Raw genomic sequence first — 17,417 nt, forward strand, 5'->3', positions numbered from 1 at the left:
AAACGTGTTCACGACCCCAAATGTAACATAAGCAAACGCACACACACGCACGCACACACACACACACAAACAAGTGTTCCCAAGCACATTTCTACAAAGATATTTGTACGTACATACAGTGTCATACATACACACTATAGAAATGCCCAACCATACAGTCTGTTGAGCTCTCTTTAAGGGATGACTGAAGACTTGTAGGTGGTCATCTGATCTATAATAACTAATACGGGTTGTCAGGGATTCAGCTTCATTATTCACAATGACACAGCATTGACACATTTTACTTTTTACTCAAAGAGTTAAATTAATCTATTTCCGGTAAAATCATAGAAAACCTGTTTTCTTATTGTAATTTTAGCATGATACTACACTAACGTCCTTCATTCCCTGAGGTGCCTGAGTGCTCTGTTTTAGCTAAAGGGGTGTATGCACTGCATTTTTTATAAAGTTCCCCCCTGCAACATTTATGATTTACCATGAAGGCTTTGAAACAACACATGGCTGCTTCTCCCACCAGCTAATGCTAGCATCTGAAATACGTTGCACATGAGGGTGTCCCGGTATGTTGCGGAACCTGGACCTTGTCGGCACCCTCCCTCCTTCGTCTCTGTCCATCAGTTATGTCACACAGAGAGTAACAGCTCTGTCAATCAAGAGATCTATGCACTTGCTTCCTCTAAATCAGGTGGATTGACTCCTTAAGAGTTACTGGAGAAGCCTACTTCCATTAGCCACTCCCAAAGGCAAATTAACTTAAATGTACCCGCTCAATAAAGTTCAAGACAATCATTTGCATGTCAATGTCCTTTTTTCTCTTTCTCCCTCAAGGCCTTCCCAAACATACAGCTGACTTGTGCAAATCCTGAAATTGAAATTAGATTCTGTTACATTGACAATCAGCTAGAAAGCTAATTGTAAAAAGGAAATGACTTGAAATAAAACTGTTGTACTGCTTGTAGAAAATGTTCACAAAGTTTATCAAAACTTTTTTTTACACAGTGTTGCATCTTAGATATTGCTTTTCTCTTGTTATACATCAAAGGCCTAGCATTCCTTGAAGGAATGCATATTGTTAACCATCTATTACAACAGAATTTCAGGTTGATCATATTGTGATCTCATTCTGATCATATTTTGACAAAGTTGAAGCCATTTTGGTCTAACATTAAAAATACTGATACGTGTAACCTCGTGCAAAATTGCAAGATGCCATGCTCAGAGTATACGTTGATTCTCATCTACTATCACTTCAAACTTTAGCACAAAATCATCCAAATTAAACGTTATAGTCATTTTTGTGTTGGCAAATTTGGATTAACTGTGGCAGCCATCTTTAATTGGATTGGCTTCAAAAGTTAATCCATTATAGATGTACAAACTGTGATTCCTTTGTGAAAGTTTCATTAAAATTTGTTTGATAATCGAGAAATAGAGCCGACTCCAAAACATAATGTTCAAGTTGCAGGCAATGATCTTATGTATTCAGTAGTACAGAGTATGTGTTAGTACTGACTCAATATTATAACCAAATTTTAACTCAATATATGTGAAACGGATTGAATTAGAGCCATTTTTTATTTTGTAAGGTCAGTTGGCTGTGGCAGCCATTTTGATTTAGGTGAGCTCCAAAACTCAAACAACTCTAGAGGTTCATGCGATGATTACTTTTCTGGAAGTTTAATTAAAATCTCTCCAGATGTTCATAAGATATTTTGCTAAGAGAGACATTGACTTTAAACGTTAAAAGAAAAATATATATATTTTGCAGAATCTTTTATTGCAAATTCTGTGTTGAGGGTTCCTTTCAATAAACAAAATACCCATTTTTAGGTAATAAAATAAAATAAAATTCATGGAGTTAAATATTTTTAATTTAAATTTATACATATATATAAATATATATATATATATATATATATATATATAATATATATACACTTTATATAACCATTGGAAGACTATCAACTCATTCAGAGTAATTGTGTTGCATTGTTTTAAAGCCCATGTTCCATAATTTATCTGGACCATTGGCTTTACATTTCTTTATTTTTGTATTACTTCAGAGTTATTCTTCAAATCCTACTACCCATTTGTAATCCTAATCATCCAGCGTTCCAATTTCAGGCTTTAGAGAAAGAATTGTGTTACTGCTGAGCTATACGATGTTAAAGTTATCATGTCACATTACCACACAAATTGGAAAAATGTCCTGAAAACAAAAGCTGCTGCGTGGGTGTCTGTTGATACCAATCACCAGGAGGTGGAGGTCAACATAATTTATAAAGGCATTAAAGCTGTGTGTTCCTACACAAAGACGACCAGGTCAAAGTAAGCTGATGTGTTGTGGATTTTAAATCCCACTGTTTATATGAACAGTAAATTATGAATTAAATCTATCTCTATCTAGTTATGGTAGAACAAGATGAACGTTGATCATCCTCAGTGCTAGGAGTCTGATTATAAACTATTTGGATGATCTCTGGAGGATCTTTTATAAATTGAACTGTGGTCCACTGAACACAGCAGCTTACAGTATATGTGTGGTGGAAACCTGGCACCGAGAACCACAAAACTCATTCTGTCCACAGAGGAACATGGCAATAGCTTCTTGCTGTGAGGATGTTTTTACACAACAGGTTCTGGTAAATTACAAATGAGAAAAATCCTTGGTGCAAAATTTATACAGCGCTCCAGATTTGGTTGTTGGGATGAAGGTTTTCTATGGGACTTGAAGAAGGTGTGGCTGCTGAGAGGGAAAAACGTGACTAACCAGAAGCCTGGGCTTGAAGCCGAGCATCTCTGCACAGATCTGAGAAAGGCTGTGCTCTGTTGTTCACCATCAAATATGAATGAGACTGAAAGGGGCACGCTACTTTAAAATGGGAAATCCTATTCTATATGTTTTCTAATGAAATTGTAACCCATTAGATAAGTAAATAAATAATTGCTATTTGTTAAAATCCATATTAGTGAGTAATTTCAAACAGTTTCTCTTTACTAGTTTAATAAACTTCCAATCCCAATTAGATTTTATAAAATGATTTACTCTACTCTAAAAACTAAAAGAAACACAACACTAACAAAATAATTCAGTTTATTAATAAAGTGGGCTTTTGTGGAAATGTTATGATCATACCTGTTGTAGACAGCTCTTTGAAAAACAGCAGTTTGGAGAAATATTAATTATTTCTCACTAGATTGACAAGCTAATGGCTCTCCTCAAGCATCAACTTACCTGAGACAGAAGCAAAGCATGCTGGGACATCACAACAACCCTTACATGGACAACAATAAGTTAGGTATTAAATTAAAAAAAAAAAGTGCTTCATGGAAATATCTGGGCAGTTTTCAAAATGGCACTTGTTTTCTTTCAGATTCCTATAATCTGATATTGATATATTGTTATTAAACGTTATGTATTCAGTCTGACCCACCTGGAAAACTGGAGGTATTAGTGGTTTCAGATTACACTGTTTGTATGCAGTGTTCTACAGTATATATTCTGTGGATCAGATTTCATTCTGCCACAGAATCAGACAAACATGCAGGCTGGACCTCAGAGGAGAACCTTGCTGCACACTCAAGTGCTATAAGTGCATTGGAGTCGTCTTACAAGAAACACTTATTGCATTTTGTATTGAGCATGATGTTATGAAAAATTAATACTGCCATGGTGTGTCTTCTTCTTAGAATTTCAGTACGAGACTCCGTGTCCATTCATATGTATCTAACTGTATGTGTACTGTCTCACTCTTTGTATTCATGTTTACCCAAATGCTGGGGTTTAAAACATGTGGTTGCATGCAGGTGCAAGCCAGGCAGGGTCATAGGAGGTAATGTCTTTCAGTTGTATGCAGATTTCTGAGGTTTACATCACCAGTGAATCCAGAGCTGATTCCCAGCTGCATTCCATTTGCTGCATTTGGTCACTTTATTTCCCCTTGGTTAGCACATATATCGACTCCACTATTGACAAAACAATAGGACAAAATACTCTCTTAAGGTAAATTGATACATGTACAGAAAAATTAAAAATTGGTCTATTTTTAAAAGAAAGTTATCTTTATGAATCTTTCTTTAGCATAGCCCATTTTCCCATCCCTACATGGATTCATTTAATTTAGAAAATTAATGCAGCCAACCTGTACTCTTTAAATTACAATGGATTATTTTGATTGGATCAAAGCAATCTTATAAACCGGATTGCCCATGAAAGAACTGTTCTGGTCGGCCTTATTTAATGCATGTTTTCAAATCTGTGCAAGATTAGAGGCTTTTGAAATCTTGCTGTCCACATTTGTGTTTTAAAGAGCATTTTCTGCTTAAACTTGTCAGTTACATCCTTTAAGATACAGTTTATCATTTGTGTATATTCATGCAAAGTAACATATATAGCATATTTTGGAGGAGGTCAGCTTAAAGGTGAAATGCTAATAAACATTTCTTATGAAATCACACACATGGATCAAAAGTTTCATAATGTGATAATTCCGTTTATGTCAACAAACTTGCTTCAAGTCTTTTTTTGCCTTTTGAAATACTCTTTAATCCCTCCAGGATAGCAGTGATGATTCCACTGTGTACCCTTGACCCAATGAAATGTAACAAGAAGGACTACTGCAGCCCACCATGGAGTATGTCAAAGGTCATGGAGTAGGCAGTGTGCTGTGAAACTGTAAAGATGTACTATTGTGCTGTATGATACACAGTCATGCATAACACTGTACAACAAAACATGTACAACCAAATCCTAACATTTGCACATCATGCATGTCACACTAGAAAAGTGGATCACAACCTGCTTGGACACATAGCCACTGATGAAGGCGTGCATGACTGACAGCCATCGATCCTCAGATGAGAAGTAACGGTCCCCTGAGACTGAAGTTGAACTGCTGATTGATTTAAAGGAGCGATCCGGGGAAGCTGCATCTGGAAGAAGTTGCAACTATCAAACATGACATCAAGCCTTAGTATCAGCACTTACAATGATGTCTTATTAATGATTTTGCACAACCTGAAAAGTCCTGTTCTAAATAAATTGCTAAATGATGGCATGTATAATAAGCAAATGGTAAAAGGACTGCACTTATATAGTGCTTTTCTATTTTTTCAAGATACTCAAAGCACTTTACATCACAATCTGTGCCCTCATTTACCCATTCATACAGCACTCTATTGTTTCTGTACAAATAATAATCAGTGCTTTATCACATTCATACACTGACGGGACACATATCGGAGGCTATGAGGGGTTCAATGTCTTTTTTATTTTTTTCATTCAACCTTTATTTAAACAGATAAATCACATTGAGCCTCAAAGACTCATTTACAAGTGAGATCTGTTTGGACAGACAATAAAGTGGTGAACGTGACAACAAAGGTTTTGGAGGCAAAAAAAAAAAAAAAATCCTAACATGCTCTTAATATTTGGCTGAAGATTAAGAGCATGAAAATGGAAAAAAACAAAACGTACACACAAGCACATAATGATGCCGACGGGGGCAAGGGCGGTGAGCATGTCCAGAGACAACACGCAGAGGCACTGCAACAGTTTCGATTAGAGTGGTAAATCGCTCAGTTCACATAGTTCCCTCTGGAGAGATGGGGTGTTGGACGGCCAAGGATGACGTCAGATAGAATCCAAAGAGTCCTGAAATGATGATAGATTGTTTATTCAGCCGGGCCCCTCTGATTGGTCCGTAGACTTCCTCGGTGCGGGGGGGGGGGGGGGGGGGGGGGGGGGGGGGGGGGATCAAGGTTTACAGAGCTTCCAAGCAAATTAAGATAAAGCCAGTCAGGGAACCCAATGAGAACCCAATTCAGATAAACACGATTGTTTTGGGGACAAGCAGAACTTTCCTGATTATGTCTACCTTGAGTATGTGTCAGTACTCTCTGTTCTGAAACGTCCAAATTAAATGGCCACACCACTGAACCGTGCCTGAGAGTAATACCCGAGATGATCCATCCTGCCAAAAGCATATGAGTCTGGGTGCTCGAGGCACAAACCAAGCCATCACATAAGGCAGGCAGCTTGACCAGGGCCAAATTTGCTGCCGACGACTTCTTTGTTTGTTAATAGACCAGGAACAAGTTGAATCCAAAAATTAGGAAACCAGTCTTACCCAGGGACATTCAGCATGTGACTACTGGTGGAATTGAACCCCCAACTCTTGCATTGAACGACAACTGCTCTAACCACTCATCCACAGCCACTCTAATCACAAGTAGCAGCTCTTAAAATAATCAGCTGTAAAGCTTAGAGTGATTAAAAAAGCATCATCACTCTAAACTGCAAAAGTTGATCACTAACGTGTATTGAAGCACAAGATTTCATGGCAATCTGTACCCAATGCTGAGAACGTTACAAAAGTTACTGTAAAAATGTGTTCAAATATTGACCACATGATGCCAAAGGGAAACTTAAGAGATATTTATTAGTCATAGTATGTGTATGAATGTACACATCTGCATGATATTTTGTGTCAATCCAACCAGTTGTTGCAACGACAATATAATATTTGCAGAATAAAAATAAAGTTAAAAAATGTATCTTTATTGCTGAAATGACCTAACACAAATCTCCTAGGATCTAATCAACAGAATCTTTTCACCACTTTACCCTTAAGGTAGATGTAAAGAACACGTCAAACATAGTTAATGACCAAATAAGGTATTGCCTTTCTGCTATAGTGTTTTTCTCCACTTTAGTTTGTCATTTGTGTTAAGGAAATAACCAAAAGCTCTAGGCAATGACAACATCTCATCCCTTGCCCACCGCAGTAACCTTAACGACTCACTCCTTTATTCAATTTTTACATTTTTTACTTTTCTGTTTAAGTCCATTGGCACAGTTCTTTTCCCCATGTTACTTCCACCACAACAGAGATGGCCAAACACACTCCTTCCCTCTTTCAAACAACACACAATCATAAAGCTCGTACCCTGAGGGTTTTCACAAAGGGTGCGCTGTGTGAGAGTCATAGCATCTCCCTTCTTGAATCCCCACCTTGACGTGTTTCTCCATCTTGCCTCTGGGGCTGGAACACAGACATCACCCCTCTGTCTCTGCCTCATTCAGTCCACATAACCTCTGTGTCGGAAAGGGCAACATAACCCACACTTTGTACATGGTTATCCGTGATGGGACAAGGGGACATTCATCTCAAGGTTTTACTCTGAGTCAAAATGATGTAAAGGTGTTAGGGCAGCTTTTTGAGGAACTGGCAGTAAGAGTAAAACATTAAAGAATTGAATACATCACATTTTTGATAGCAACATTTAAGTTCATCTCTAAAATGCTGCAAGGCAAGTGGCCAGTTCATGAAGGAAATGCACAACTGTAAAAGAAGCAGAGCTTGTCTTTTTGCCCCCATTTCTCAATGACACAGAAAAGTGAAGAGTCATTTTCATATTTCTATAATTTATAGGCCTTATTGTATTTTCTAAGTGTGTTTTGCTCTTCAAGTTAAATGCGCACAGGGAAAATATATTATGTTTTCTTATTTTATTGATTCCACGTCTCTGCCCACTCAAGGCTCTCAAGGCCAACGTTAAAATGTCTCACTTTTGAGCTTCATCTTTATTTGATTGCGGGTATTGCTCTCATCTATACGCAGTCAATTCTCGTCTCTTCACTCCTTGATATTAAGTGCGTGTGAATGTGTATGGACCGTAAAGGTTGCTTTAGTGCCCTTTACTGGTTTCTCTTTGGGCCTGACGTGAACACGGCAGTTATGGACGCCTTAAGAGCTTATGGATTAAAAGGAGGATGTGCGCTGTGAGTGCAAGACAAGACATTAGGAGCTCTTTATTAGCCAATCGTGCAGACAATGGGTTTAAAGCACTTTGATAAAACAATATAATGACAGAGGCAAAGAATATCTACAAGACTCAATGCTTGCTTGTTCCATTTGCATTAATTAAGAGGATGCTGATCTGTATTGCAGCAATTAAGCAAGCACTGCTGATAGATTGAGAGTAGAGCGTAACAACAGCATGAAAACTTGGTAAGCCACTATTTCTATATTATGCAAGAACAGTGAGGGGAAAGCAATAATTAGAAAAACAATATCAATCTTTAAAATGAACGTTTAAGAGCTATTAAAAGAAGGATTTTCAATCAGTGCAAATATTTAACTGCGACCTGTCAATACATAAAAATGTTCTGATGCCGTCAAGCTGTTGACAATGTGTGGATGGGAGGAGATGACAATGAGACATCTCTCTGGCCATTGTATCACTTGGGTTTATATCATCTTTCATCTACGACAACCCAGCAATGATTAAAGAGAGCTCGGAGGAAGTTTAGCACGTGTCTGTAATGTGTGAAAAGCCTGACAGGGTCGTATTTGTCCATGTAGATCTGAAAATCATGTGCACAAGATAATAAAAATAAAACATTATCCATAAAAAAAATTAGATAATTTCTATGATTGGTGTAATGCTATGATGTGCCAAAGATGTTAAGAATAAGATACATATTTTAGGAAGAATGTGTTAATTTAGGAAACAAGATAATTTTAGATTACATAAAGGCGTAACAATCAGACGTATGAAATGTCAGACTACTCCAGGGGCTTCTACCACACACCTCTGATTACCACCTCACAATTTTGGCAACAAAATGAAATCAGGTCACCTAACTTGTTAATAAACAGCTATCATCAAGGGTGTGTGTGTGTGTGTGTGTGTGTGTGTGAATGTGTTCACGTCCATACATGGTGTGTGTGAGTATTCCTCGAGGTCATAACTGCAGTAATGATTTACTAAATGTCAAATGAACAGTAGTGGGGAGAAAACACCATGCAGACGTGTTGGCTGCGAGCTCTTTAGCATTTCACGCCCTGATTGTGAGCTGGTTGCACACAGCACTGAGGTTACACCATGGACTCTGAATAAAACTGAAAAGATTACATGCACACACTTTTGATCACTTAAATCAGCAACAACAAAAAATAATCTTAAGGATACAGTAGCAATTAAATTAAGATGTAAACATTTTTGGGAAATACTGAGTGAGCTCAAGGGGAGCTTTTGTAACTCCTACAATCATTCCTTTTTCCCCACACTTTCTCTATAGAGTTACAACCAAATTCTGAGAGCTGACAGTTGTTTTTTAACAAAACAGAGCACAAACTATCTGTGAAATAATAGCTTTTATGAATGTGTTCCCTCTTACAGATAGCACACTGTGGTCTCTTGGGTGAGCAAGGCGGTCAGGTTCTGCATGATGCAGGTTGAAAGGCTGCCGTGTTGCCAGCCTAGCTCCTCTTAGGCTTATCTCTTGGGTCCACAGAGACTGTGAGGAGAGGCCTATCACCGGCACTCCTGTTGCCTAATCACTGTCTTACTTTCCTATCTGTTCCCTTCTGCATGTGTCCTGCCACTTGCATTTCCACTCTGTTTCCACGCCATCATTTATTTATTTATCCATTTTCCCAGCAACACTTTTATTTCAGTGCTTTGATTTTTTTTTTAAGGAGAGGGACCAAGAAGTCACAGAAGATGAAGATCTAGTCACTTTTAAATAAAACACACATATTGTTGCAAACTCAGTGACTTAGAATAAGCTGTGATGCTGAATAGAGTCACCAATCCCATCACATCACCAGCTATTAGTGCTCCTTTTCCCATTACTTCTTCTGACAGGTGTACTTGTTGACCACCAGGCAGTGATTAGTGGGTAAATTCCTCAGCCAGCCCAATCTGCCAACAGAGACTTCATGCAAATGTAGGTCATCAAGTTTGGCACAAACAATTGGTGTGAAGGGGCAATTGGAGCTGAAGGGTGGGGGTGGGGCAAGATGAAATCCATGGAGGCAGAACTAGAGATGTGTAAAATGGCAGGTTCACTTGAATAATGTCGTCACGTTTCCACATCAAGACAACATTAAAGTGAAACAAGCAGAAAACGAGTTTGTCAAGGTTTCATGATAAAGATGAGACAGCGAGAAGTTGTGGAAGCAGAAGACAAAACAGAATGAAAGAACAACAAAAAAAGTGGAATGAAACAATAACATCACCAACTAAAGATATTTAGGTAAAAGTAACATTTAGCCATCTCAATGGCAAAAACGAGTTTTGGCTGATTCAATCATCCAACTAATATTCCAGTCAAATAATGGGGTTTAAATTGTGTTCTAAATGGGATGACTTGTAACAAGTGGACATTTGATACACATGTGGAAACTCTTTCTAATGCCAGGTGTGAATGATCAGCTAACTCTGATGGTGAACTGAAAACCTCTGATGAGGTCAGATCTGAACAGGATCTAAAGCTGCTTGTTATCAGTTTACAATGCGAGGAAAGAGCAAGTTTATCAATGCTTTTTTGGGTTTTGGACATTAGTGAACCCATTTGTGAATGCCCATGTAAAAGTAGCCTAACCCAGTTTTCAATCAGTGTATTTGGCTCCAACACACTTGTTCATTTTTCCTCTTTTGTCACTTTTTGCTTATCTTGATTTCCAAGCCCAGAAACAGACAGGTGTTCTGGCACAGAGAGTGGTAAGGCAGCACCTTCAGTCCAACTTTCATCCATTTATCCCAAACAACTGTGGTATAGTAACATTACCACTGTCCACTGTGTGTGTCTGTGTAAGTGTGTTTTGTTCTTGCGTTTAGGGTGCTGGGGGTTAGATTTCATCCTGATAGCAGAGGCGGCCGTGGAGGAGGGCCAAACATATGTTCCGAAGGCCAGGAACAAAAGCACTGACACGTTAGCCTTTTCACGGAGATGACCTTTTCGCCGCTCTATATCCCAGCCTCTTTGCCTGCCTCTGTCCTTTTGTCTGCCAGCCTGCCCCAGGCCCAGTTCAAGAAGAGCGCTAGAATTTCTCCTCATCTCCCCAAATCTCCCTTGACTAAATGTCAGCATTACATTTTTCTTTGCTCACACCGACGGCTTTAATTAGCACTATTGTGCGCATCCACGTGCGACTATTTCTGTAGAAGCGTGATTGTGTTTGAGAGAGTGAAGAAGCATACACAAGTCTATGTGTGGTTGTTGCATGTAGGTTTGTGTCACATGCCTCTTTGCAACCAAGAAAGCTTGCATACAGTGACCTCTTTGACTTTAGGCCAGAGCAGGCTGACAAGATGTGAAAGGAAAAGTGAGAGGGGAAACGAAAGGTGAGAAAAAGATAAAGAATAGCATTTAACAGTGATAGCAGAGCTGGTAAAGTGCAAATAATGAATGACCAAACACACATGAGTGCACAAGCACACATGAGACAAAGGGTCATGCTAAAAACCTGAGGGACAAGCGTAGAGGGAATCACATGCATGTCACAGTTATTTTATTTAACCAGATCTTTGGATTTAAGCTTGGTGACAAAAAATTTGCACATTTTGAATCATTGTGCTTGAGAGGATAAATATTTTTAGTGAAATCATCCCAAAGGCTCATTCCAAAAACTTTTTCAACTTAGGGCTGGACGATATGGCCAAAACTTTTATCACGATATATTTTTAAATTTCGGTCAATAATGATATAATTCGATATCGATATAAACAATACGAAAGCCTCAGAAAAACAGTGCAACTGTACAATTAACGTTCACCTTTTATTTGTATGTAGCCTTCAAAAAAAATTTGAAATCACCGTCAAATAAACACAAAACTCTCAACTTTGTCCATATTGATAGGTTTAAATTTAAACAACATAACCTAACGTTTGCTGCATGGGTTTCTCTTTTGATACAGCTGGGGGTGTTGTTTCAGGGACACGTTGGCTCAAACTTTATTGTGCTTCATCTTGTGACTCTCAGCATCATTCTATCGAGTGGAAACTCTGTTAGATGTGTTCCCACCGCTAATTAGAACGACTCTCCGTCACATTTTGCAGCACACTGACTGAAACCTGCAGTTTATCAGATCTTAGACAGTCGAACCACCTCCTCACTGCCGAATTAGTCTTTCCTCTCTTATCAATGATGTCATCTACTTTCTCTTCACTTGTGAAAGCTTGTTCAGTCACATTCTGACAGTCATGGTCACTCGTTTTGAAGTGAAAACTTAACACGCATTAGAGATTAGCCTAGCCTAGCCTGCTACCACTAACACCTTCTGGACTCGAGCTCTGCGTAACATCTGCATCACCACACAGTTATGTAGTTGTGTCGCACATTTTTCTGTTCGGGCTGAAACTGAAGCAGCCGCTTCAACCCAAACAGAAAAGGAAATGCATCAGTGAAATGCTGTAATCATACTGAAATATTGAAAATGTGCTTAAAACTCATATCACCATTATTAAATGAAAGTATATCGCAACATATATTGATATCGAATTATTGTCCAGTCCTACTAAAAAAAACTAAAAAATTTGAAGTTTGCTGCCTTTTCAGGACTTCTACAAATATCCATGGGAAAAGCCATAATAGACTCAATAGTTTTACATCAACCAGAAAAGATTATTCTTTATGTGGCCATTACCGTTTTTGCTTCACATTGTGTGTTTAAGTGCAACTGATACAACAAACTGTTGCACAAACTATTTTGTTCCACTTACGCTTTTTGCATTTCGGATCTGATGTTGATCACGAAACAACAATTTAATAAATCACAAGCTTGTGCACTGTCCTCAGCATCCCCCTCTTACAATCTTTGCTTCACAGCACCATAACACCCCCCCCTCCCAAAAAAAAAAAAAAGAAATCCCACTAAACAAGCTATACATAACATCACTGATAAACTTCCCATTGTTTCAAGGCTTCTATAAATATCTAAATGTTACACTAACAGATATGGGACATAGCAATGTAATTAATGGTGTTTTGTGTGAGGAAAGGAACTGTGTGAAGGTACGTCACATTAAACTGACAAGACAGAACCCCCCCCCCCCCCCCCCCCATGTATCTGGAGAGGCTGGCAGTTACCCAGTCTTTTATAAGCACAGGCCGTGGACTGGTTCTGAACTGGTTCCCTCACTTGGGGCTAGCCTGGGACCAAACCCTGCGTCACCTCTAATTAGGGGAGGCGCCCGGGAACGGGCATAATGAGCTGATGAATAATTAGAATTGGAGGAAATTGTGCAGCCAGGGTGGCAAATCTGGAGGGACAAGTGCTGAAAACAAGGCAAGCAGCATTAAGTCCACAGTCAGTCAAATCTGTGAAGTTGGCCAGCGGCGTTAACACTAGGGCTGTGTGAAGAGGAATAAAGCTCCAGCACTGGTGGGCAGCCAAGGCCATAGTTGGACCCCCCAGGCCTGATTAAGGGAAACAAATAGGATGAGGGTGATAAATTAATCTACAAACTGCCATTGATGAATATTTATTTTCTTGTTTTGTTAATACTGCAAGAATGCAATAAAATGAGTAAAAGGATGAATTGCTTTAATGATAAAACAAAACATGTGCGTGAACATTTTAAAACCTCAGTGAATGATTAGGAGTCATATTTTGCTGCAAGTACCGTTTTTTTTTTTTTTTACTTCCATCCCCAAAGCTGCAGAAAAATTATCCTAGCAGCTATTTATTTCTAACAGAAGCGTAAATGTTAGCCACATTATGTGTAAAAGTATAATTACATATCACACAAAGGGTAATACAAGCACCTGCTGTGCATTTGCATCACGAGTTTTCAAGTTGTGAATTTGCAAAAGTGGAACGCTGAATCATTGATGGAGAGGCGGTAAAGTGAGGTGACAGTAATGATGATGGGGTGTTAGCAAACTAGCATTTAAATGACACAGTTTGGGTTGGTCTTCTCCTCCCCCTCATTATTATGCATCGGGTCAAGGCTGGCGTGAGAGGGGGTGAAGAGCACTCCCCCGGGTCAGGGATTTGATTGGGGGTAGTAGCAGGGGAGTGACTAGGACACCCATGAGGGTGAATCCAAGGATTGTGCCCCTGCAACAATTCCTGACAGCTAACGTTGTTGCCCTGCGTTAATTAGTGCTGGCCTTCCCCCGTCACCAAGGTTGTTCACGTCCCTGGGTCATTTAACACGCTGCCTGCTTTCTGCTTGCTCTTTTCTCTGCCAGCTGTGCATCTGTGTCTGGCACAATGGAAACACATCCTGCAAAGTGGGCATCAGACGTGTGACTTTTATGTTTTCACCTAGTATGTGGTGGCCTTTTTTGTTTCGTCCCGAGTTTGAAAGTCGGTGACATACAGTCATTCATTGGTGAAACACAAATTTTATTTTATGGCTTAAAATAACTTCAGATCATATATGTCATATTATCCAAGGGTTTCGTTCACTGGGGCTTTGCCTTTGACAGCACCTCTTTCATATGGACTGTGTAATGGTTATACAATTGATTCCCACATACTCTCTTACAATAAAGTATAATATGAGTTTTACATTTAATACTGCTAGAGCAGTGAATGTGTTAAGAATTCCCCCCCCCCCCCCCCCCCCCCCCCCCCCCCACACACACACACAGTCCAGGTCTTTAGGACCCATTGTTTTAAGTCAGATCACCGCTGTGCAATTTTCAAACATCTCTTTTTTCTAGAAAAAAGTTGGTGGCTCAGTTGGTAGAGCTGTTGCCTCTAAGCAAGAAGGTCGCCGGTACAAATTCTGGCCAGGGGGCCTTTCTGGGTGGAGTTTGCATGTTCTCTTCGTGCAAGCGTGGGTTTTTTCCGAGTACTCCAGTTTCCTCCAGACCAAAAACATGCATGTTAGGCTCATTGGTAACTCTAAATTGTCCCTAGGTGTGAGTGAGAGAGTGAATGGTTGTTTGTCTCGTTTGTCTCTATGTGTCCCTGTGATGGACTTGCAACCTGTCCAGGGTGTCCCCCACCTCTTACACAGTGACTGCTATGGGTACCAGTGAACCCCACAACCCCAAAAAGGAAGAAGCTGGTAAATATAATGGATGGATGGATGGAAGTTTTACAAAATAGTTCTGGCTTGAATAAGTTTTCTTTGGTCATTCAAGTGTGACAGGTTTACCAGTTTAACACTTATAAACAAATATGACCTACAGCAAATATTAAATAGGGGCAGAAACCTTTTGGGAAAGTTGCACAGTGAGACTGCTGCTGCTGCTAATGACAGGTAGGCTCAATATGTGTGGGACACTGTGCCCCAAGGATCATGACTGGGAAACAATGTCATAGGTTGGATTCAAAATACCATACATACAGGTGATAAGGCTTCATGTGGAAAAGAAGAGGAAACATTAGGGAAAATTCATGCATAAAGTAAAAGGGCTTTGCTGAACTAGATGCTTTACTCCCCTTTATCAAGTGTTTTCCTTTTTTCCTTTCTGATTACTTCAGTTATTTTGCTTTGTGGTCATCTTTCTTCTACTAAACTGATTTTTTCCTCAATTTCCCAAAGCATTCACATAAGGATAACATGTTTTTCGTATATTATAGTCCTATTACACAACTGGCAACATCTGAAAACATGCGGTTAAAATAATAAGCAGTCTTTGTGCAATGTGAAGCAGAAAACAGGACCAAATCATGCAATGATAAACACGACTTTTTCCCTTTCCCAATCTTCCAACTCATTTGAACTTAATGCTGCATTCATCATTTTGATAAGCATCAGCATGCAGCCAATATGGTAGTTGAGGACAGCAGATAGGAGCGCGAGGCCAAAGCTCGTTAAAGCCACCTATTATAACATTTAGGGGTGTTCTTAATAGGAAAATGCCTCAGAGCTGATGGCTTTTAAAAGGAGAGGAGATGTTGGCTTCCGTGAAGCACGTCATATCATTAGCCACAAAAGAAGGAGTGCGGAGTGTCTCACATCCCTGTTTTCTGTCCCTTTTCCACATACATTAGTGTCCTCATGTCACATTTCATGTGTAGTGGAAAGGAAAACGCGTTGGTTCCCCTGCCGAATGTGGGCTAAGGGGAAAAAGCTAAGCCTTGGGCAATCAAAGCAGGAGAGAGTTGTGGCATTAATGGTGATGAGTAGTGATCACAGACTCTGGTCATTAGACTAATAAGACTGTATTTAAATTAGCCAAGAATAATGTTTTCTTTTTTCTTTTTTTTTGCTTCACCCCCTCCACCCCTCCTCCAGTCCTTCCTGTTATTTTCATAGTCATGCATTGGAAAACACAAATTTTATCAGACTTCCTTCCCTTCATTTCCTCAACAAACAAACTAATTAATGAGGCAGCCTTTTTAAATTAACAATTATTTTCTGTCTCTGAAGCAGAATAATTTTGTTTTGGCTACATATTTAACATCTTAACTAGGGTTTTTATTTATTTATATAGCTTTTTTTTAACAATTATTTTCACTAAGGAGTATGTTTTTGCTGAACTAGGACAAAAAACATTTCAATATAGAGAATAAAAAAAGAAATAATGAAAAAAAATGTTGCCAAATAGACTATTTTAGGTTTAAAAAATGTCTTGAAATCATCTAATGGTAAAAATATACAATGACTCACCCGCCTCTTATTTATTCTGGTAATAAAAATCATGCAGCGCATATTCTTTCCTCTCAATCAGTTGGCATTATTAACACAATTTATTTCTGCTAAACGTTTGTAATAACAATTTCTACAGAATTTGACACAAAATAATGAACACCGTAAGAACTCATTTACAACACAAATGAACTTGGAGAACATTTAACAACAATTACACATAAAATTCTATACCATTTCTTATATGTAACCTAAAGGACAATATTTCAAAATGATATTTATCTTCTCTGTGAGCCCATCAGTTTGTATTAAGGCTTGTAATGCCACACGAGTTGTGTTACTGCAGGTAAGACAACGTAAAGGTCGGTCAGTGTTTAAGCCATTTCTTGGCTGTGTGCACAGTAAAACACCAAAAATTCTGGGCCTTTAACTGTGTACCTCCAGTGATAATGTGCTTGATTTGATCTAAAACACTCATTGCGATGAAAACAAAGGTACAAGCCCAGAGCTCACTGGTTTAACTCCCTCTGGTCTGATACTTGGGGAGCTCGTGTGATTTTGCAGGCTGATATTGACCCTGGCAGGGATGGGGTACCTTTCTTGTTCTCGCCTCCCTAGACATGTCCAGAGGGTGTCTGTTGGAAAGGAGGAGGGGCGGTTGTTTAGGAGAAGGTGCTAGCTGGGAGTCAGTTTATATTGTGCCTTCCTATGCCCCATTCAGCTCTGTGGTGACCTTGCTGGGCCGCTTTGCCCACTGGGGAGAACAAGGGAAGAGGAAGTGGAGGGTCACGATCCCTGCGGTGCACGTGTTGTACATAGATGCTAACACAGCCTGACGAGGGTCTATTGGAAACATATTCTTTGGGCCCTCACCACTTTATCCCACTCCCTCCGTCTATTTCTGTGTTTCTCTTTGACCCCCACAGTGCTCAGCAGTGATAGCTGACCTTTTCTTTGACACTGAATTATTCCACATAGTACCATAGGATCACTGTTTACTCACCCCTGGCTATGCCTTTAGAGAAGAAAAAAAAGTTCCTACACCACAGCCCATGCAGTCCCTGCTCCAACC

General features: G+C 39.3%; 1 protein-coding gene across 1 annotated transcript in view; it reads left to right on the forward strand.

The window, feature by feature from the left end:
* The window catches only part of LOC119424529 (mediator of RNA polymerase II transcription subunit 13-like), a gene marked incomplete at its 5' end in the record, with an annotated part of 20,242 nt that extends 3,061 nt beyond the window's left edge, over positions 1 to 17,181 (forward strand). The window contains 1 exon segment of the mRNA XM_037692015.1: positions 17,067 to 17,181. Within this exon segment, the coding sequence (XP_037547943.1) occupies positions 17,067 to 17,181 (115 nt within the window).
* Between the last annotated feature and the right edge of the window lie 236 nt (positions 17,182 to 17,417).

Source organism: Nematolebias whitei, chromosome 18 (genome assembly GCF_014905685.2).
Source record: "Nematolebias whitei isolate Nwh7 chromosome 18, NemWhi1, whole genome shotgun sequence".
NCBI classification, from domain to species: Eukaryota; Metazoa; Chordata; class Actinopteri; order Cyprinodontiformes; family Rivulidae; genus Nematolebias; species Nematolebias whitei.